The 23827-nt window shown below is 36.2% G+C and overlaps 1 protein-coding gene across 1 annotated transcript in view; it reads left to right on the top strand.

Annotated features, from left to right (window-relative positions):
* ccser2b (coiled-coil serine-rich protein 2b) overlaps nucleotides 1-21556 on the top strand; it is a 144484-nt gene extending 122928 nt beyond the window's left edge. The window contains 1 exon segment of the mRNA XM_056469811.1: nucleotides 18799-21556. Within this exon segment, the coding sequence (XP_056325786.1) occupies nucleotides 18799-19605 (807 nt within the window). The 3' untranslated portion in view covers nucleotides 19606-21556.
* The last annotated feature ends 2271 nt before the right edge of the window (nucleotides 21557-23827 follow it).

The raw sequence follows: 23827 nt of genomic DNA, 5'->3' as shown, positions 1-23827 counted from the left end.
GAGTTTTTCTGTATAATCATTAAAGCCACACAGTTGTGATACTTGCAAAGAATAATATTTTTATGTACATGTATTCATTGATCATTTTTCATAGAACATTGAAATTGTTGTCAATAGAACAGGATCCACTGTTTTCAATTAAATTGGTGACGCTATACTTGAATGGGGTGTTCATAAGTCATTTAAAATCATGACATGACACATCATGAATATAAATGAGATTTCATGCATGCTTATGATAACTGTCATAAAGTGTCATTTTCTCAATTACATCACGGCTGCATTTACATTGCATGGTTCAAGTGACCCAATTTCCATTTTTTTCTCCTAAGTGGCACAGATCGGATATGGCCCATGTACGTGTAAGTGTCACAAGGGAGAAGCTGATTATTGACTTTATTATTAAGTGAATGGTCAGAGAGGCAGTGATCACAATCAAGAGCTAATGGTTGTATATAGGGAGTCCAGAGTCGTGGTCGAATAACAGGCGATTGGTCCGTACAGGCAGGCAGCAGGCAATGTAATCAAACAAACAAACAAACAAGGCTAGGGTCAAAACCATGGCAGGATAAGGCAAGGAAAACGCATCGTAATGTTAACGACAGACAAACAAGACTCAGCCCTGGTGTGTGTGTGTGTGTGTGTGTGTGTGTGTGTGTGTGTGTGTGTGTGCGCGCGCGCGCGCGCGTGTGCGTGTGCGTGTGCGTGTGCGTGTGTGTGTGTGTGTGAGCGCGCTGTATAAATAGTCCACGTAATCCGTCTTTGACAATCCTCTGGCTGTGTGTGTAAACAGTCAGGATCAGGAAATGGTGTGAGTGTGTGGTGCATGACTGGATCTTGTAGTCCATAATGGTGGATTTGTAGTCTGTTAGTGATCTGCAACAGCTAGATCGCTGATAATCATAACAGTAAGCTGGAAAAAATCACATGCATTCCGATTTACTCAAATCAGATTCAGGCCTTGTTCACATGTGGAAATTATCCAATATGAATAGGATCCGTGCCCTCATGTCTGCAGTGTAAGCAGGTAGATCGGATTTTCACCGGTCAATGTGAGTCGCGCGTCAATAAAAACCATAGTGAATGATGTCAACCCTGGCACTTTCATTTTTGAACAGACTTCAGTAAAGTCTGGTTTAAGTTTTGAGTCCCAAGGAATGGAGAAAAGAGCGCTCTTTTATTATCAGCTGTCAGTCAGCGCCCACTCTTTTTTTTTCCTGCCCATTGCGCCTTTTGCCTTGTGCCATGTAAATACAGACAATCTAATACGAGTCACTTTTAAAAGATGATGTAAGCATCACAAAATCGGAATTGACCATCAAGATCTGCAGTGTAAATGCAGCCCATGTTAAATGCAAAGGTGACATTGTTTAAGACGTCTTTTGTTATGACAACTTGACCAAATACATCATAAGCTGTCTTTGTATTTGTTATAAAAACTTAGAATTACCAAGACAATATAACTTGTCATGAATCCGTCATAAACATGACTGGAAGACATTATACTTGTGTCATAAATCTTTTAACAGTCTCATTAATATTTTTCTTGATCTCAACTACAGTGGTACACTTTGAATTTGTGACTAAAATGTAATTAAATGTAATTGAATATTAATTACACTGTTATAAAATGTTTATAAAACTTTTGTAATTAAACTTTTATTTAGAAATTTTAATTAGAAATTATTTCATTCCACTGAAAAAAGGATCAAAAATGACAATTATTATGGCCTCATGACAATCATGTTTATGACATAATTATAACAAGTTATGCTATCCTGGTAATGTCAAGTTGTCTTAACAAAGACATCTCAAACTGTAATCTTTAAATCTTTAAGCATTAAAAATGACACAACTGACCGAATGACACTTAATGGCTGCATTTACACTGCAGATCCGGATGGTCAATTAAGATTTTGGGACCTTGTCTGATTTATTTTTTTTGACGTCCCTTTTACATCATCTTTTAAACGTGACTTATTTACACTGTACATGGCAAAGACGGAATGACCGAGGCAATGACAGCTGAAAATAAAACATTACTTTGACAAGTTGTTTTGCTAATTTTTATGATCGAAAAGTTCTCTTTTGGTCATGTTCTTTTAATCTCAGCTTTTTTAAACCAGTAAGCATCTTAATTCCATTTCCACACTCTCAGAAATAAAGGAACAGAAGCTGTCACTGGGGCAATACCTTTTTAAAAGATACATATTTGTACCAAAATAGTCCACGGTGGTACCTAAAAGGTGCATATTTGTACCCAAATGTACCTAAATAGTATTAAATACTTAAGCTACATGACAATATAAAAGAGTTTTTTGTCCTAGTATATGAGATTTAAGGTTTGGGACTCAAAAACTTTTGCAATGGTTTTTAATGATGCGCGACTAGCATTGACAGGTGAAAATCCGATCTATCTGCTTACACTGCAAACACAAGGACACAGATCAGATTCATATCAGATAAATGTCCACATATGAATCTGATTTGAGTAAATCAGAATCCATACGATTTTTTTTTTCCTGCTTACACGTACATGGGCCATATCCGATCTGTGCCACATGGGAGAAAAAAATCGGAATTGGGTCACTTGAACCATGCAGTGTAAATGCAGCCAATGACAGTCATACGCATGCATGCAATCTTGTGTCATGTCATGATTATAAAGCTGTCATGACACGTCAGTGTTGAATACAGCTGTGATTTTAAAGATATAGTATAATATTAGTAATTAATCCTTCCGTTTTTTTCCTTATACATCTATTGCATGACTTCAGAAAAATGGTCTTGTTGAAAGTGCTTGTGATGTTGTAATGACTCAATGCCGTCAGTTGCAAGCTGTGAGAGACTAGTATTTGGAAAGAGAGCTGCTAGTTCATTACAGTACATCTTTTGATCTGGCACTGTGGGATCCCACTGAGAATGACGACAAATATGTGACTCTTAGCACTGTGCTTGCATTTAATAGTCCAGATAAAAACCTTTATTCTGTCTATATTTACATGTACTAATGAGCATGGAATTGAATGCCCTTCCCTATATTTTCTTTTTTGCTCTTGTTCACATGAAGCAAGAAAACAAATGTTATGGCTGAATTGGCTGTTTAATTCGTTAATTTTTTTGTAGTAATGCTACAGTACAAAAAATGTGCCTTTTATGTTGTGCGTCTTCCTCTTCTCCCCCTGGCATCTGTGTGTAAATCTGTCAATGACTGATTTTTCTTTATTCTTTATCTCCCTCTGCCTCTGCAAAACACTGGCAATAGGAGTGGAGCATCTAGTGCATTACTTCAGAGACACTGCGTGGTATAGTACTGCCTGTCTTTTCTCTAAAACTTTCTGTCATCCTTCCTATTTTCTCTTTTCTATTTGCATGGTTTTAAACTTTGTACTGCCAAGGTGGTCTGTTACTTTGCCTTTCCAGCCTGATCTCACAAGGAAACGTAACTATTTTACGTTTTCTCAGTTTTGTGGCTAATTTATATGACTTCAGTCATATAAAAATTTACAAATTTAAAAAGGTGGCCCTTACCCCGCCCTAAACCCGCCCCTAAACCCAACCATTATTGGGGGATGAGCAAATAATACTAAATTTTACGAATACCATTTGTATGAATTCATACAAATTTGTCACTAAATTAAAAAGTTACGAATTGTTGTGAGATTGTGTTAGTCTCTCTTTCTTTCTGTTTATCCAACCCCGCTATATTTTTTGTAAAATCTGTGAAAATATTTTATCAAATTTGTAAAACTGCTAAATTTGTATTAAAAAAGGACAGTTTTATGTTTACACAGTAACTTTTAAAATATAATTCACAAAATCAAGCACCTCAATCTCAAATGGGTGCTCAGCCAAACAGAAAAATAATGAAAAGGCATGAAATTTAAAACTTTTTGCTGTATGAAGATGTGTAAAAGTCAACTTTTTATTTCGTGTTTCTTTTGTAATTGATGGCAAGACATCAAGATCCTAATACAGAGGAGGAAAGTATTGAACAGGTCATTTATTTTCCTGAGGATAATATTTTATAAGGAGCTGTTGACATGGAATTGAACAAGATTTTGGTAAAAACCCAAAAATTACAGACATAAATATAAAGCAAAGCAAAACAAATCTGAAAAAATAGTTATGTGTAATAACAATGGCAGCTTAAAGACGCCTCTCATATGGAGAATGAAGACAATGAAAGCATTTGAGAGTTTCATTGTCTGTGTTTTGAATCATTGTTTTGCTGAAATGTCCACTCTAGTCTCATCGTCATTATCCTGGTAATGTTGATCGTGGACTGAAACAACCAATATTGATTTACAGTGATGAAGGGCAGAGGGCTACTTCTGAGATATTTCAGCTGCTGTCTGGGCTTTCACTGCCTTTCTACACCTCCCTTTCTTTATGTGTTCAATACTTGTTCCCTGCATTATTTCATTTTATTACACATAACTTAATTTGTAAACTAATTATTTTTGTGTTTCTTTGCATATATGTTTTTTTTTTTTGGTTGTTACCAACATCTGATGAAAAATTAAAGCCAACAGCACCTTTAGAAATTAGTTTTTTTTTTATGAGAAAAACTGTGACATGTTCAATATGTCTTTCCCCACTGTAAGTATTAGTATGTTTTCACACTGACAATTTACTTTGAAACATGATTCACATTAAAATTGGTAATGTAAAAGTTTTCAAGAGCACACTGGGATACCGAACTGAGACTACCTTCCAGTTTGATTCATCTGAATGTGAAAGCAACTCAGACCTAAACACTTGTTCAGGAAGTAAAGTAACCCGCACATGCGTTTAAGCTAATGATGATGTCATTAGTTCAACAAAACAGATATAGGCAATGACAGATGAACAACGATGATGTACCTTGGATATATGTAAGAGTGAGTGTGCATTGTTTGCAATCAGACTGAGTGCCATTAGAGTAGCAAACAAATCCCCCGCAATCATCTTTCTCCTCAAGGGTCCATTTGCAGGCCTTCATTCGATGTACATACAGTAAATACAAGTGTTTTTCACATAATAGCACCAATAATTTTTACAATTTTTTTGTATTGTGGACTATATGTACACATCTTTTATGTAAAATAGATTTCTCAGGACAGTACTACAAAAAAAAAACATTTGTAGGATAGCGCTTTTTATTATTATTCACATTTTCACAGATTCTGCAAGGGTGTCACAAACTTTCAAGCAGCACAGGATAGTCTTTGCAAATCACCTGTCATAATAATGTGCTGGTGTGCCTGTCAATTCCATTAAAGTGGCTAACATTACGTAAATAGTCTCTAATTTCATCCTTCTCAGTTGAATTTATATATGAATATTCGTTATAAGCAATTCAGTAAGGTGAGGCTATTTTAAATGGTATTTTTACATTTGCTGTAAAGAAAACACCAAGAAATCAGCTTTGTGATCCATCATTCAGATTTGTAGTGAATTAGCACAAGTTGGACTAAATCATTAATACAAACAATTCATGATTACTAACACATGCTCAGTTTTCAAATGTAATTTGTAACATAATTAATATACCAATCAACCAACCGATCTGCTTGTCTGTCGATCTGTCTATAAGATAGTCTATTTGTTCTGGGGAAATAAATAATTCCTTACTGTTTACAGGCTAATAGAGCATTGAGCAAATAAGCTGAGGCATAGAAGGGGCATAGTGAAGCAAAACATAAGCAATTCACATTGGCATAAAAGCTTTAATTTAGGGACTAAGAGGAACATACAACTAAACAACACAAAAACAAGCAAGGAAAAAAGAAAGCACATAAGGAATGGCAATATTTAAACTAGTAATTTAACTTTAAGCTAAAATAAATCAAGAATCCATAAAACACCTTTGATTAAAAAAGGGGCACAGCTTAAATACATGGGTAAATGGTTAATAAACGGTTACTTACATTGGTTACTCCTTGGGTCATGTTAGCATCCTGATGCATACAGAAACATGGAGAATCTTGTAGTATGTTATTTTGTAGGATCACTTAATATAAATGAGATCCAAAGTTAATACGTTTGAAATTCCTGGATAATGGTGGATTAGAGTTGTTCACTGCACAGAACTTGTGAACACACACCCTATACTAACATTAAGGAGAAGAAGCTGTTGGATAAAGTCATTATTTTTGTGTTTGTGTGCACAAAGGTATTCTCACAACTTGATAATATTTTGTTGCTACTATTAAAAAAAAAAAAAAAAAAAAAAAAAAAAAAAAAATATATATATATATATATATATATATATATATATATATATATATATATATATATATATATATATATATATATATATTTTTTTTTTTTGTATTTTCCTGGACTTTGAACATCTCACGACCGTTGAGGTTTATAGAGGATGAGGCAGCTCTCATGTTTCATCTGAAATATTTTGTGTCCAAAAAAAAAAAAAAAAAGATGAAAAAATGTCTCATAGGCTTGGAACAACATGAGTAATTAATAGCATAATTTTTATTTTGGGATGAACTAACACTTGTATTTATTGTTTATTGAAATGTATTGATATTTTACGGGGTTATATTTTATATGTAGTCAGGGGTACATATGGCTGCATTTAATTTTTTTTAAATGAATGCTACAGGGCAGTGTGACGCCGTTCCTTTTCGCGCTTACCGGCTGACAGCTTACCCCGTGTGGAGGGCTTTCCTGCCGCAACCAGTTTGTGTTTGTCGGCAGACTTGAGACGCAGAGAGAAGATGACCACGACGACGACGACGAACGGGTTCGTGTCCGGGGAAGAGCATTGCAGAAATCAGATGACAAAAACAGAATCCAAAAAATAAAATGAACGAGTGAATAACAGGGTGAGAATGTGGTAAAATCTGAAAACGTGGTAAAAATCGGACGAGGTGTTTTCTTTTTCTAGACGGCTTTTGTAAATCGTTGGTTGGAGGGTGAGTCTGTCGATTGGCCGGCCGGCCAGTCAGTCGTCCAGTCATTCAGCCAGTCAGACAGACGCTCAGTTGACAGCGGCCTCTGGTGGGTTTACGCGAGAACAGTGAGGGCGTGAACGGCTCTTGCGAGAGAAATTTGAGATGCAAAAAAATGCATGCAGCAGCCACTCAAGGATTCGTGATAACAAACCTCCCAGGATGTATTTCGCGGTCTCCAGAAACGTCTGTGGGACTACGTTTTCAGAATGAGCCTGGGTTGGTAAAAAATTCACCTTTTTTTTTAGGTGAACTATCCCTTTAATATCTAATCAATTTTAAATTCCATGAAGCCTGGGGTTTGACTTGATTTGCCGTTTGCTATTTCAACATAATCAAGCCGTCGAGCAAGAATGCAGTCCATTAAAGATAAACATGTTTTACACATATGAAACACAAATCACTTTGTCACTTTATGTGCCCTGAAGAAAACAGTGCTGAGTTGTCTTCCACAAAAATTGAAGCGCTCTGCTCCACTGTCCTGCAGAGTTTACCTTAATCCATAACCAAACACACCTGAAATAACAAACTAAAGTCTTCAAGATTATATGAAAATTCTGTTTAATAAAGGATGGAGCTCTGCAAGGAAGTGGCCCACCAGGACCATAGTTGCCCATTCCTGATTTATGCTCTTTCATACTAGTTTCAAAGCCACTGTATATAACTGAATGTGCCTTCTGACCTCTTCACATTAAAAAAATGAAGCTGTGTTTTACAGTGAATATAAAATCAGCTAGGGGGTTTTGTTTGACACAATGCAGGGCTCTTCTAAATTCACTGGAATCCTCAGCTTCACTGGGCTTGTTTCTTTATATGATTCTTTTATGTTTTTAATACATATATTAAAGGCAAAATAAATGTATTAATGTGTTCCTTATGAAATGAAGTCGTATAAATGTACGATTTTAAAATGGAGGCATGGTATCCAACCTCACTCCTAAACCCAACCCAAATATTAAATTGTACGCATGAGATTGTACAAATTCATATGAATTAGCCACTAAATCAAAATGATATGAATTGCCATGAGATAGCGTTGGTATCTGAAGTAGCTCAAACAAATGCACAGACTGGAACTGTTCTTATATGGGCTTTTTATTAATTACATTTTCAACACCCTATACTGTATTTCCTCACACATGTGCATTCCCTTATCTCCCAGTAGAGTACTGTTTAAAAGTCAACCAGACCAGCTTTTATAACATAGTGCGAGTTTACATTACATTTGACTGGACTGGAATTATGAAACTGATTATTCTACTTGGCCTATCATAGTAGACAAGAAGAAAGTATAACATATAAAGTAGTGACTGCAGATTGAATGAAAGTATTGTAAAACTACCTATACAGCACTAAAATGTAATCAAAAAAAGTATACATTTTTCAACTACTTAATAAAGTACAATTCCTGAGAAAAACTACTTAATTTATGTATTTGTAATACAGTAATTTGTGTATTTGTAATTCACTATGAATGTAGCTTAGACTTAGATTTGTTCAGACTCAAAAAAAGAAGCTCTTTTAGTGCAGTGTATTTGTAAAAAGGTCATGGTGCACACCAAATCCGTAGTCTGAAAGTTTTGGTCTCATCCACATCCTAACAAACTGGTGAAGTTCAGCTTAAATATGAATTTAGTGCAGCTCAATAGTGTTTTCAAACAGCACATCCACTTCCCTAAACCCAACAGACAGTTTTAAAAAGCAATCCAGAAAAAGAAAAGCCCTCGCCAGAATTTTTTTTTTTTTTTACCACATTTTCAGATTTTACCACATTCTCATCCTGTTAACCGACTTGAACTAGAGTGAAACCATCCACTTTTAACTGTGTGATGGGCAGACTAGGTTGTAGCCATGTTTCCATAAGAACTAGAAGACCAGCTCCTCTGTATTCAAAAAAGACCTTGGTTTTGGCACACAGCTCTTCAATTTTGTTCTGTAGAGATCTTGCATTTTTTTAAATTACTGTATATCAGGCAAAGGAGGCCTGTTTCCTTGGTGCTGGAGACGCAGGCATACACCGCTTCTTCATCCACTTTTTTCTCTGGCATTTCTTGTGCTCCGTCCTTCTCACATCAAGTGGCCAACAAAGCGATTCTGTCAACGCAGTACTTAATCCAGAAGACCGAAGCAACAGGAGAGTGTCTCTATTGTATGCAACTGGCTCCCCACTTTTACTTGCCATTATCAGTAAACTATTGCAAATTACTGATGACCAGACTAGTATCAAAATCCAAACACGCAGCAGTCTCTGGGCTAATTTCTGTTTTCCCACTGTCAAGCTCCCTCACAGATTAGGAAATGGAATACAATTTAAAATAAACTATAGCATAAAATTAAGTTAAAAGTAGTATCAGGAAAAGCATGTGCTAAAGTCTGGGTCACCAACAGAACAGCGCCACCGGAAGAGAGACTTCTGTGGACTTCGAGCAAAGTATAACACCATAAGTAATGAGACAAAGACCCATTCCAATGCTTTCTTTATGTGGCCTTTTCTGGGATTTGTGCAATTAGTTTGGCATAGTATACTAGTACTAATAACAGCATTGTAATTTGGGCACTTGTCAGTGTCCTGTGCAGTGAACCAGTTTAGTGGTATAATAACAACATATAATAACAACAGATTAAATAAAAAATGTTAATTTAAATGTAAATATTTTTGACTTCAACTCAGGCAGTGCTGTAAAACAAAAAGCAGTACTGTAAAATCATGTAACAATGTCATAACATAGCTGCTTTAGGAGGCTAGCAAAGGCAGCTCAATAGAAAACATTAATGGCTTGTTTCCACTGAGTGGTACGGGACGGTTCGGTATGCTTTTATGGCCGTTTCCACTGTCAAAAGACGTACCGAACAGAACCATACTGTACCACTTTTTGGTCAGTCTTTGCAAAGGGCATCAAAGGTACTAAAAGGAGGAGCTAGAGGTGTAGCTGAACGCTATTGGTTTACAGAGACATGTATTTCACTCGCACAACAAGCCAGAATAAAAACAAAGGAACCGCCATGTTTAAAATAAACAGGCGAGAGATTACTCCATAATAATATATACATATAAATAACAAGCCATGGTCGACTCAAGCTCAAACAAACCTTGCCGTCGTCTTGATGAACAGCCACAAAGCCAAGAAGAAGAGCAGATTCTAACTTACCCTGTGCCTCGTTGTTTTTTACGAGCCAGTCTAAAGCACGAGCAATTTCGCTTTCTTGCGCATCTATATTTGAAATAACGAACTTCTTGAGCTGATGATGATAATAACGCGTGCTTTTGAAACCCGATCCTTTTCAGAAACTGACAAACGTGAGAGTGACGCGTGAAAAAACAAAGGAGAAGCTGGAAAAAACAAAGGAGCAAATTATTTTTTCAGCAAACGTGAACAAACTGCCATGTTTACGATTATCATCACCTTCTGGACTATTATGAACTCGGAATGATGGAATTACTCTCTAACAGAGGATACATGTACTGCTGAAGATTAAAGACACATTTAAGCATGAGAGGTTTGCACTGTATAGACTGTGGGCTATATTTCGTGTTGTTTTTGAACCCAAATAAGGACTAAAATGTATGCTGTGTGTAGTTTATCTGTAATTGGTAACATATCGGAGACTGTAAGGGTCTGTATGCGTTTATATGAGTTGCATTTATTTATTTATTTTATATAATTGCAGACGTTACAGTGAGCATTACAGTAGTCATTGATCTGCAGTTATAATCAAATTATGTACATAGAAAAGTTAGTAATAAACATTTATACAGAAGTATTTATGTGTATAAAGCATCTGTTTTGTGAGAAGTGCTTCTCATATGATATGTGAACGACCTGTACAGCTTTACTGTAGACATTTTCTCAAGCGAAAATGACTTTGACTGAAACTTTCTGTCGAACACCACGCCCACCAAAAGAGTACCATTGGTACCCTTTTAGCAGTGGAAAAAGGATAAAGGTGACCCCTACCGTATCGTACTGTACCACTCAGTGGAAACATGCCATTAAGGACCATATGTGTTGCTATATAAATAGTGAATAAAAAACACAGTATACATTGGATATAAAAAGTCTACAATAAGCTACAATAAATAATTTTAGAACTTTTTCCACATTTAATGTAAACTATAACCTGTACAATTTCATAAAAAACTAAATTAAATCTATTAGATGCGGGAACTAAATAATAATAATAATAATATTAATAATATGGTGGCATAAGTGTGCACACCCTTATATAACTGGAAATATGGCTTTGTTCAAAATTAAACAATCACATCCAAACTCATTTTAAATAAAAGTCAGTACATACCTGTCATCATTTAAAGCACCTTTGATTAATCCAGAGTAAAGTTCAGCTGTTCTAGTAGTCATTTCCTGACATTTACCTGGTTGCATCTTACAGCAAAAGTCATGGTCCGCAGAGAGTTTCCAAAGCATCAGAGTGATCACATTGTTAAAAGGAGTCAGGAGAAGGGTACAAAATTATTTCCAAGACATTGGATGTATAATATTACAGTAAACACCACCATCATCAAGTGGAGAAAATATGATGCATCAGTGTCATTATCAAGAACTGGACGTCCGTCCAATATTAATGAAAAGGCAAGAAGAAAACTGATCAAGGAGGCTTCCAAGAGGCCTACAGCAACATTAAATGAGTTACAGAAACTTTTGGCAAGTACTGGCTGTTTAATACATATGACAAAAACTTTCCTAATTCTTCATATGTCTGGGCTATAGGGTAGGATGACAAGATTAACGCATTTTCTTATAAAGAATATCCAGGCCTGGTTTAATGTGGGAAAAGGTGTTATGGTCTGATGAAACCAAGGTTGAACTTTTTGGTCATCTTTTCAAAAAAGTATGTTTGGCAAAAAAACAACTGAACATCACCAAAGAAACACCATACCCACTGTGAAGCATGGTGTTGGCAGCATGATGCTTTGGGGTTGCTTTTCGTCAGCTGGAGCTGGGGTCCTAGTAAAGGTGAAAGGAAATATGAACAATGCTAAATACCAGTTAATGCTAGAAGAAAACCTTAAGAGTTCTGCTAGGAAGCTGAAGATGAAGAGGAACTTTGTCTCTCAGCATGATAACAATCCAAAGCAGATCCAAATCAACAAAGGAAAGGCTTCACCAGAAGAAAATTCAAGCCTTGGAATGGCCTAGCCAGACCCCAGACTTGAATCCATTGAAAATTTGTGGGGTTATCTGAAGAAGACTGTGCAGAGGACATGTCCTCAAAATCTGACAGACTTGGAGCATTTTTGCGAAGAAGAGTGGGCCATGCTGATAGACTCCTACCCAAAAAGACTGAGTGCTGTAATAAAATCAAAAGGTGCTTCAACAAAGTATTTGTTTAAAGGTGTGCACACTTATGCAACCACGTTATTTTATTTTATTTTATTTTTTTTAGTTCCCTAGACCTAAAACATAAAAAAATATGAAATTACACAGGTTATAGTTTACATTATATAATTAATTGTGTGTGTGTATGTGTGTTTTTTACAACACAGAAACCTTGCATTTTAACAGGGGTGTGTAGACTTTTTATATCCACTGTATTACTGAAACCAAGTATTCTTTTTGTATTCCGTCTCTCCATTTTTTTTTTTTTTTTAGAAATTGGTTATTTGTGGTTATTATTACAATATATCTGATTATTCAACAGTTTCTATCTCATCCATCATGCATTTTTTTGTACAACCAGGGAACACAGAGTACATGGGCTGTAAGGTGAAATAATTATTAAGTTCTTTCGTCACACTTTATTTCCACGTGAACACAACTGTTAGACCAAACTCTCATTGACATTTGATGTTTTTTTTCTGCCTTTAGAAAGACACGTTATTGTAATTTAAAATAATTATTGAATGCTAAGCACAGGTGGATGTAGTTGGAGTTTGTAGTTTATAATTTTTAAAATTCAAATCATGTGTGAGCATGTGAGAATTAAATAAAACAGCCATGCTCTTAGTGTCAGCAATTGTTTTAATGGGAAATACGATTTCTAGTAGGAAAGCTTTTGTGTAGAACTTCATGGTTTGTTTACACTTTGTTTAGTTTACAAAGCTAACCTTTTTTTTCTCCAGCACTTTTCATTCTTCCCTTTTTTCTGCATTTGCCTGTCTACTTTCCCCTTCCACCACAGATTTCTTCTGCCTCAGAACTCTATCACCTTTTCTCAGCTGCCTTGGTTTAATTCTTGGTGAGCCGTCATAAATTATGTATGAAACAGCTGAGAGCCCCACAGACCTCAACTAAGACTCTGAAGTTTTGACAGGGTTGTAGGTGTTCTAAGGTTGCCACAATTGAGACTTCACCTCTCTAGACCAACCTCTCACTGTTCTGTCTGGTCCATTAAAAACCATAGACTGTGGAAAAACTTCAAAGTATTATATTTTGAATAACTCTTGGGTCTGAAATTGGCACACTAAGGCATAGAGAAAGGTTCAGACAATTTAACAAGCACAAAAAAAGTGAATTGTATAAATAATGGTATCCATTAGATGGTGCTGTGTACCAGGAAATACTTCCCAGGGAACAAAGAAAACATATTAAGAGTTGTTTGTGACTTAAACTCATTTGTGAACAGAAGAGATGATGGAGTTGCTATGGACAATTGTTAGACTACCATTTTGTTGAAATCTGTTCAGGCTGTTCATAAACATTAACATTGTGTGAACAAATTATTCATTTGAGACACTGGACCAGTTTGTTTTCATATACAGTTGAAGTCAGAATGCTCTATTTTTTTTTTTGGCCTTGTCTGAAAAGAGATGTCGCAAGTTTTAGGACAGACCTCACATGTCAAATTGTAGGTAAACTTAATGAGGTATTAGCACCTGTACTGTTGTATCACATCCCTGCTGTGAAGAGTCCTTTTGAATATTGCTTCGGTCTGTTAAGTTGGTCCAAAGTGGTTTCTGAGTACCTCCTAACTGCAATGTGTGAGAGGACTCACTATCACGCTACTTATTCCTTACTAAAAATAACTACTAAGGTCATTGTGAAGGCTCTGTTTAGTACAACCCTAAATCAGAAAAAGTTGGGACAGTATGGAAAAGGCAAATAAAAAAGAAAAGAAGTGATTTTCAAATTTATTTTCACTTGTATTTTATTGCAGACAAAATGAACAGAAAATATTTCATGTTTTGTCTGGTCAACACATTCCAAAAATGTTGGGACTGGAGCAATTTGGGGCTACTAATCAGGTATTGGTTAGGTAATGATGTGATTTGAAACAGGTGTTGTCAACAGGTGATTGTAATTATGATTTGGTACAGAAGCAGCATCCAAGAAAGGTCTAGTCCTTAAGGAGCAAAGATGGGCTGAGGATCGCCCAATAACAATTGACAAATAAATATTTGTGAAAATTATTGAAATTTTTAAAAACAATGTTCCTCAAAGAAAGATAGGAAGACAAGGTATATTCCACCTTAACAGTGCATAATATAATTAAAGGAATTCTTGAGGAATTCTGTGCATAAAGGACAAGGACGCAAACCTAAGCTGAACTACTGTGATCTCCAATCTCTCAGGCGGCACGGCATCAAGAATCATCCTTCATCTATATGCATTATCACCACATGGGCTTAGGACTATTTTAACAAACCTGTCAAGTACCACAATATGTAGTTACATGTAAAAATGGCAGTTAAAACTGTACTGTGCCAAAAGGACTTCTCTGGGCTCTGAGGCGTCTGGGATGGACCGTCACACAGTAGAAATGTGTACTGTGGTCAGATTAATCAGTATTTCAGGTATTTTTTTGGGAGAAACAGACACTGTGTTCTGGACCAAAGAAAAAATCATCTTCCAGACTGTTACCAGCAACAAGTCCAAAAGCCAGCGTCTGTCTGATTTTGGGTTGTCTCAGTACCCTTGTCGAAGGTAACTCCCACTTCTTTGATTGCACCATTAATAGTAAAAAGTACATGGAGATTTTAGAGCACAATATGCTGCCTTCTTTTCCAGGGACGTCCATGCATATTTCAACAAGACAATGCAAAACCACATTCTGCACACATTACAAAGTCCTGGCTGTGGAGGAAGAGGATACAGGTACTCAACTGGCCTGCCTGCAGTCCCGACCGATCTCAATAAAGAATATTTGATGCATTTTGAAGTGCAAAATGTGACAACGAATACCCCATACTGCTGGCCACCTTAAGACTTGTTTACAGGAAGAAAGGGACAAATTTCCCCCTACAACACTTCATCACTTGGTGTCTTCAGTCTCTAGACATCTTTTAAATGTTGTAAAAAGGAATGGCAACATTACGAAGTGGTAAATGCTTTACCGTTCCAACCTTTTTTAATGTGTTGCAAGAACAAAACTTGGAATATGTGTTTATTTAGAAAAAAAAACAATAAAAACCATGAGGAACACATTACATAATGTTACTTGTATTGCCTGCAATGAAATACAAATGAAAGTAAATTTAGAAAGCACTACTTTTTTTATTTTTCATTTGCGTTTTCCCTACTGTCCCAACTTTTTTCTGATTTGTGGTTGTAGTTTACTTCAGTCTCTGGCATGTTTGCTCAGTTATTTAGACCGCTGCATGTGAAACACCATATCTGTTGTGAATGACATCCTCAGACCTAGAGAGCTCTTCAATATTTTCTTCGAATGTTAAAGATAGTTCACCCAAAATTGAAAATTCTGACATCATTTACTCACTATTCTGTTGAACACAAAAGGAGATGTTATAGAAAGCTTGAAACCTGTAACCATTGACTTTTTTTAGTATTTGTTTTTCCAACCATGGGTGTCCATGTTACAGGTTTTCAGCTTTCTTCAAAATAAATTTCTTTGTTCAACAGAACAAAGAAACTCAAAAGTTTGGAACCACTTTAGGGTGAGTACATAGTGAGTATTTTTTTATTGGTTGAACTATGTCATTGAGAATATACTACAATAAAATAAGAATTGGGAAGAGGTTGATGGCTGATGTTGGCAGTGCACAAGGTTTTTCAGTAGGTTTTGCCAGTTTACCAGTTATCTTTTTTTTTTTTTTGTGAGATTTACTGGACCATCCAGTATTGTTAAACAGGTGTCAGATCAAAATGATTTTGGGTATCATTCACTAAGCATGCAAACACACAATATTTGTGTTCTCATTAATAAGTCATGATTCAACTTTCTTTCTAAAATTTTCCACCTGTACGGAGTTAGTGAATGGGACCCATTGTTTACATGCCCGATAGGAGGATATCTACCAAACTTTGTCACATAAATCTTTTGAAACCTTATTTCTGTCATGCACATGAGAGTACTGTCCTTGGTTCTGAAAACAACTGTCACACAGGTTACAGAGGTGAATAATTCCCCTGTGAGTACAGCTACAGGTTGATCTGAAAGAGAGAGAGTTCCATGTGATTGTACCCAGTTTTTAAAAGATGTCTAATAGACATCTAAACGTCGTCCGCTTGGCTAAAACAAGGCTAAATTTGGGCTGCCAGTGAAAATCTAATAGATGTCTAAGAATATGCCAAAACTAGACTAGTCATCAAATAAACAGAAATGAATGACTACACATATAAAGTCTGTCTGTTCTGTCTATTTGATGTCTAGTCTAGTTTTGGGCTATTCTTAGATGTCTATTAGATTTTCACTAACAGCCCAAGTTTAGCCTTGTTTGAGCTTTTTACATTTAGATGCCTATTAGAAATCTATTAAACACAAAATTGTTTTCTTAGAATTTTTCAAATTCAGCTTTGTGCCAATCAATCAGCAGAGCAGACATCAAAGACTCTGCTAACAATAGTATTGTACTCCAGCACCTCACAACCTTGCACACCACCAATGCCTTGTATCACATGGATAAAGTTACTTCGATGTTTGCTACTCCACCAATGATGTGCATTGTTATGATCCTCAATTTAGCAGTGAGAAATTTGTTTATGTACCCTTTTTCCTACTTCTTTCAGCCTATTTGGATTGTTTTATTATGTGATATTGATAGCGTCTATAATCTTGATTCTTTTACACTCTTAACACAATAATTAACTAGATAATTGCATGGAAACCCATTGCCTTTAATGTGCAATATGTGGGATTGACAGCAGCACTGAGGGATCCACAGTTCATTTCGGCAACGCTTGACGGCACCCAGGGCTTCAGCGTCACCGCTTGACAGAGGGTGTGTTTAAAGTTGGGGCTGATGTAATCGTCAAAGCAGTGTCAGTCAATGAAATTAGTCAGCAATCGGCCACTGTTTGAGCTTGTGTATTTGCATACAGTGATCTGATTGGCTGACGCTTTCATTGGCGCTTGAAAAGTTGAGAAAGTCCCAACTTTTGTAGCGAGAAACGCCACTGATGCCTGTGTAAATGGGCTATTACATCGTAAGCTGCTCAGCTAATTTTTATAATATTTGTATCATTAAAACCACCTTGTCTGGATTTTTAACACTCTAAATATGTGAATAATTTCACATTTCGGCTACTGTCCTCTGGCGCTCACATTTTCAGCCACGACCACATAGATTGAGGCACACTTCATAACTGAAATACGCTGTGTTTTCCGTCAAGGTAACCCAGGGTGCCAAAATATAATAGGGTGAACTGGCAGTGGGAATCCAGTTAGGAGGTTTAATTGCAAGTCATTTTTGTTGTAGGTAAGAGTTGCTGATTCTCAAGTAATATTAATAAAAATGTGGTTTGTTGTCTTTGTGAATATAATAATAAGTCGAAATATGACATGATGTTTATTAAGTTCTTTTGTACGTTTAATATTTTCTAATTTAATTACAAGTGATTTAAGCAAAACTCCTCAGTGAAAAATGGATTGGACTTTAATTTCAGTTAGTAACATCTCTGTATAGCGCAAGACAAGTTTATTTATATAGTACATTTCATACACAGTGGCAATTCAAAGTTCTGGTCAGAATCCTGGCAGCAGCGTTCTGGATGAGCTGCAACTGACTGACTGTCTTTTTGTAAAGGCCGGTGAGGAGTCCATTACAGTGATCCACCCTGCTGCTGAACAAGTTTCTTTACTGGAAACAAAGGCTCTAATTCTTGCAATGTTTTGAGATGATAGTATGCTGATTTAATTACTGCTTTGACATAACCACTGAAACTCAGATCTCACATGAGATTCTTGACCTTATTTTAGTTGTTTGACACCTAGAGACGCATTCACCTTGAAAACCTCATCTCTGTTCCCAAATGCAATGACTTGGTAGTGGTTACTAATTTCTCTCAAAACAATTTATTGTGATGCATATTCTTGTTGTGGTTGAAAATTACTCATGTTTTGCTAAAGATTACGATGAAGTTGATGATTATTACCCACTTCTAAAAAGTTGAATAAAGTAGCTGCTAAAATTGCTCCACATAATGTGTAAATCTCCTAGTGAGAAAGCCTGGGGCGACTGTGGCAAAGAACCAAGAACCTTATTTTTGTACTTGCAAAGCTGTTTAAAATGTAATTTATAAAGACAAGAGATGAGTTAATTTGATTTTTTTTCTTCTCTTATTTTTTCTTCCTCTTGTAAATCATCTATGTTTTTTATTTAACAGTAAGATAAAAAGTGTCATTAATAATAACTACAACATATTTGCAGGTTTATTTTTATTTTCCAAGGTAGTTAATCTCAGTGAGAACTGTTTTCTTCTGATTAATCAGTCATGTTGTCCAATTTTAATTTTAATTATTGTGCAAAACAGATCAATATCTAGTGTCTTACATACCGATTCTTTTTCATTTTTTATTATTATTATTATTATTATTATGGTAATGAAATAAGTCACACAATTTAAGAAACCTAATATGAAAGTTCTAAATTTAACACAAGTAAACATTTAACAGTTGTCTTTTTCTCTCCTTTTTTTCCCAACAGCTTCAGATACTACAGACTCCCAGATTCATGTCCAACAAGCTCCATGACCATGATGGACTGTCAAGTCCAACCTGTGAAGATGCCACTTGTAACAGTTTGGATGCCAACCCTGGTCACCACCCACTAACACCCCAGCCCAGCTCTTCAGACCTACAAAATCCCATCGCTGCTGCGTCTACCCCGAACTGTATAGCACCAACGGTAATTATATCTGCTGATAGCACTGCTGCCTCCTCTTACAGAACTTTTCAGAGCTCTGAACCTGCTGAGCTCGGCCTCACAAGCAGCCGGCTCAAAATCAATGAGCCAGCAAGCCCACCAGCTTCTGCCAGCTTTTGCTGTAAGCTAGAAAACGGTACACAAAAACTTGCTTTTAAAAGAAGCAGTTTTTCAAGCCCGCAGCCACCAAGCTATATTAAGAGAGCTTCGACACTCATCAAGCCCCAGGAAGTACAGCGGGTCAGTGTGTTCACCGGTGCCCTGGGTAGGTTGAGAGCCACAGGTCCACCCAGAACAAGACATCAACCTTCATCAGCTCCCGGACTACATTACATTAACCCAGCCCAACAGACTACCATGCACACCACCACTGTAGAAACAAAATGTAACCGACAAAATCAAGAGGACAGACAGTCTCTGTTTCTCAGAAACATAGAGAGCAGTTGTCCCAGGTCTCATGCCTCCCTGCAGCCTAAACATTCCCGCCTACCTAAACCACAGACTTATTCTGCTCAACCCATCCCTGCTGCTCAAAAAGGTCAAACAGTAACCTCCCTTGATATGCCTTTTCATATGCTTTCCCAATAATAGATTGGCTAAGCAAAAAAAACATCTCACCTCCTTCTTAAAGAGATAGTTCACCAAAAAAAATTACACTACATTACATTATTTGCTCAAACCCTTCACTTGTTCAAAACCTGTTTGAGTTTCTTTCTTCTGTTGAACACAAAAGTAGATATTTGGGACCCCTTGACTTCCAAAGTTTGTTTCTAACAAATTACACTAACCAGCCACTTTATTAGGTACAGTTTAGTAGTACCGGGTTGGACCCCATTTTGCCTTCAGAACTGCCTTAATCCTTTTTGGCATAAATTCAACAAGGTACTGGAAATATTCCTCAGAGATTTTGGTCCATATTGATAACATCACACAGTTGCTGCCGTTTTTTTGAGCCTGTGCGAATTGTAGCTTCAGTTTCGTGTTCTTAGCTGACAGGAGTGGCCTCCAGTGTGGTCTTCTGCTGCTGTAGCCCATCCGCCTCAAGGTTGGACGTGTTGTGCATTTAGAAATGCTCTTCTGCATACCTCGGTTGTAACTTTATATCAGCTCAAATCAGTCTGGCTATTCTCCTCTGACCTCTATCATCAACAAGGCATTTGCACCCACAGAACGGCTGCTCACTGGATATTTTATCTTTTTTGGACCATTCTCTGTAAATCCTAGAGATGGTTGTGCGTGAGCATCCTAGTAGATTAGCCGTTTCTGAAATACTCAGACCAGCTTGTCTAGCACCAACAACCATTCCATGTTCAAAGTCACTTAAATCACCTTTCCTGCCCATTTTTATGCTCAGTTTGAACTGCAGCAGATCGTCTTTTTTGACCATGCCTACCTGCCTAAATGCATTGAGTTGCTGCCATGTGATTGGCTGATTAGAATTTTGCATTGAGGAGCAGTTGGACAGGTGTACCTAATAAAGTGGCCGATGAGTGTATCTATACAGTAACAGAACAAAAAAACCCCCATAAGGGTTTAAAACCACATGAGGGAGAGTAAAAGATTAGATAATTGTAATTTTTGAACTTTCCTATTATTCAAAGCTTGTAAATGACCTCAAATGACTGATATTAAGTTATTCTTAAAAAGCAACCATACTGCTTTGCTTCAGCTGTGGGGCTCCAAATAAATGATGTAGTCAAAATACCAGGTACTTAGTGCACAAGGAATCCCTTGAGGCAAAAAATATCCCCAACTGTAGCTCCATGATGACCATTTCAAATGGTTGTTATTAAAAAAATTTCTGTGTGTACATGCAATGTTGAAAGACCTAGGGCTTCTTTAAAAATGTGTCAGAGAAATAGTTTTAACCTTCTGGGGTCTGCAAACGCCTATACGCGGTTTGAGGCATCTTTTCCTGATAACGCAGAAAATTACTTCTATTACACTTTCAGTTTTTATCGTGCAGATAAGAGCAATACATCACTTGAATCTGTAAAGGGTCCACTTTTATTTGTATTCAACATAATACATTGTCATCAAATTATTTTAAACACTGGATTAATGCACACAAAATAGTTTTAATTATAACAGTTTTGCAAATACGTTTTATAACTTTTTAAATATCTATTTTTTGTGCATGCTGTATAACTGCACATACATTGTTTACCCATAGTGTTTACATGGACATAATACAGCAAGTAGTACAACAAGCATTTAGTTTGAGCTAGATTTTGCAGCTGGATATTGCTTTACAATGCCCTTGATGGGTGAACATTAGCAAGTGGGGGAGTGTCTTTTGTCTCTCCAAGTGTGAATTATTTACGACCTTTGTCACTTCCACGCATACAGCTGAGCTGACCCAAAATAGACTTTACAAAATGTAAATCATTGTAATGTTTTCTTTGAATGAGAGAACAGAATAACTTTCACACAATTGTGAAGTAAATATTCCAGCCTAGAGTGGTTACTCAAAAGTCTTATTCAGGCCCATTCAGTGTGGTTTTTGGACCTTATTTCCGTAAGTTTTTTTTCTCCAAAACCTACTAAACACAAATAATAATAATAATAATACAAAAAAAAAAACACGCAAGCATGTACATCAATATTTCTCACATATTATTGTAGCACTGTTTATGCTGAATACAAAAAAAAAAAAAAAAACATGCTGGCCTGTACTATGTAATAAGTAGCTGAAATAAGGACAAATGTCAGGGCATGTCAAACCCTTTTAGGGGCCCCAAAATCACCTCAGACCCCAAAGGGTTAAATTAGATTATTAGATCATCATGTCTGCATGTGTGATTAAAAGAAATAGATACAGTCTTATACATCCCTTCAGTACCAATTCTCAAGCCTACCAGTATAGATTTGATTTAGTTGGTATGATCCTGCCAGTTATTCTTACAAAGTTGAAACTTTTCCCTTTTTTTCGGAATAATGCACAAAGTTGTAAGAGGCACCACTGTCTACAATGTATTTACATTCCTTACATAAGCTATTTTTCCTCATAAATTAACAAGTATATCTTTAGCGTTCCCAACAACCACCACATGTGGTATATGCAGTGTATGCAGGCCTTGATGAAGTGTGCCCACTGAGATATTCAGATGAGTTGTCTCCCTCCAACTACTTCTCTGCTGAACTCCATTCATACCTTTGTTCTTTACTGCAAGCATTAATATTGTATCCTGCAGGAATAGGCCTCCCACCAATGTACCTAATGAGAGCAAGTTCCAAGTCGATCTTAACTGCAGAGTGTGTTGTGAGGCAAGGCAATGTAAAGTGCTAGAAAACACAAAACAATTCCCAAAAATTTGACTGCTAGGAACATTGGTTAATACACTGAAAGATTATGGCTGATGTTGATACTTTACTTTTGCAGTGATTTCACAAAGTAGGGCATGTTTGTTGACATGCCATGCAGTCTTGATGGTCCTGGACCACACTCGTCAGCTTTAAAGTGGAAGTGAAGCAGTCAGTCAAGTTTACATTATTTTGTACATTGGTGTCCACTTTAATAATAATATATTAAACAAACTCTATTAATGTAACCATTTAGAAGAAAACGACATGTTTTACTATAGCTTTTAGACCTATGGTCGTTAAATAAAAGGGGAAAAAAAAGAAAAATGGAATAAATATTTATATTTTATATTAGACACACATCTGATGCTTGTATTTGCACCAGCTCCAAATCCACAACTTCATGCACTGGGTTAAATTAGGCTTTGCAGTCTCAGTTTTTAGTCCATTACTTCCACTGTATCTGTTTAGCTGAGGGAACGGAACCAACCTCGTGACATCAGACACTGCAACATTCCAAGACGGCGGCGCCCTAGGTCTAAAAGCTGTCGTAAAACATGTCGTTTTCTTCTAAATAATTACATTAATGGAGTTTGTTTAATATATTTTCATTAAAGTGGAAACCAGTGTACAAAATAATGTAAACTCTGACTGCTTCACTTCTACTTTAAGGCATAGGATCAGAGACATGTTGGAGATTTGGATATGGTCAGGTTTATCTTTGTTTTAGAGTAATTCTAGCAATAATTAATAGAAGAAATTAAAGAATAAAAAGGTTTATTCTATGTCTAAGGATTATTCAATAAGGATATCTTTTGACTGATCGCCGTATTCAAGGGGTGTCCATATTTACAGTGAAAACATGTTGGCAAAATAAAAAAGTGACAAACAGTGCCTGCCCACATGAAGAATACTACAGTAATTTATACTAGTTACTCTATAGTGGTTTGAACCATGCTATAGTAAAGTCTAAAATACTGTAATATACTTTAGTTTTACTACAATGAATTATGGTGTATTGTAGTATAATTTACCCTATAATTTTAGAAAAATAGTATAGCATTGGGTAAAGCCCCAAATTCACATGATTTTTTTTTGTCGGTTACGAAAGTCAATGTCATTTTATGCAAATTTTTTTTTATTTTTTATTTTTTGATAAAATCTTGACTTGTCAATGAACACTGATGACAACTAATAACTACATTATTTAAGGTCATTCGTTACAACATGGATAGGATCAAACTTATGATTTCTTTTTAATATTAAGATATTTTCTTTGAAATATAAATGTATATTTTCCTGCCATGGGTTGCTTATTAAACACTTCCTAGCCTAAACTTGCTGCGAGTGAGATGGAGAAAATGAAAGCACATTAGCAGCAGCTAGGAAAAATCAGATGCTCAAAAATTTATCTTTAAAATAATGACATATTAAAGAATTACCAAATGTATAAAATATATTTGTGATAAAGTCTCAGTGAGGCATTCATTAAATCCTTATTTTCCTC

This window comes from Danio aesculapii, chromosome 12, assembly GCF_903798145.1.
Source record: "Danio aesculapii chromosome 12, fDanAes4.1, whole genome shotgun sequence".
In the NCBI taxonomy this organism is placed as follows: domain Eukaryota; kingdom Metazoa; phylum Chordata; class Actinopteri; order Cypriniformes; family Danionidae; genus Danio; species Danio aesculapii.
The sequence above is the reverse complement of the archived record's forward strand: the minus strand, read 5'-3'. Positions and strand labels throughout refer to the sequence as shown.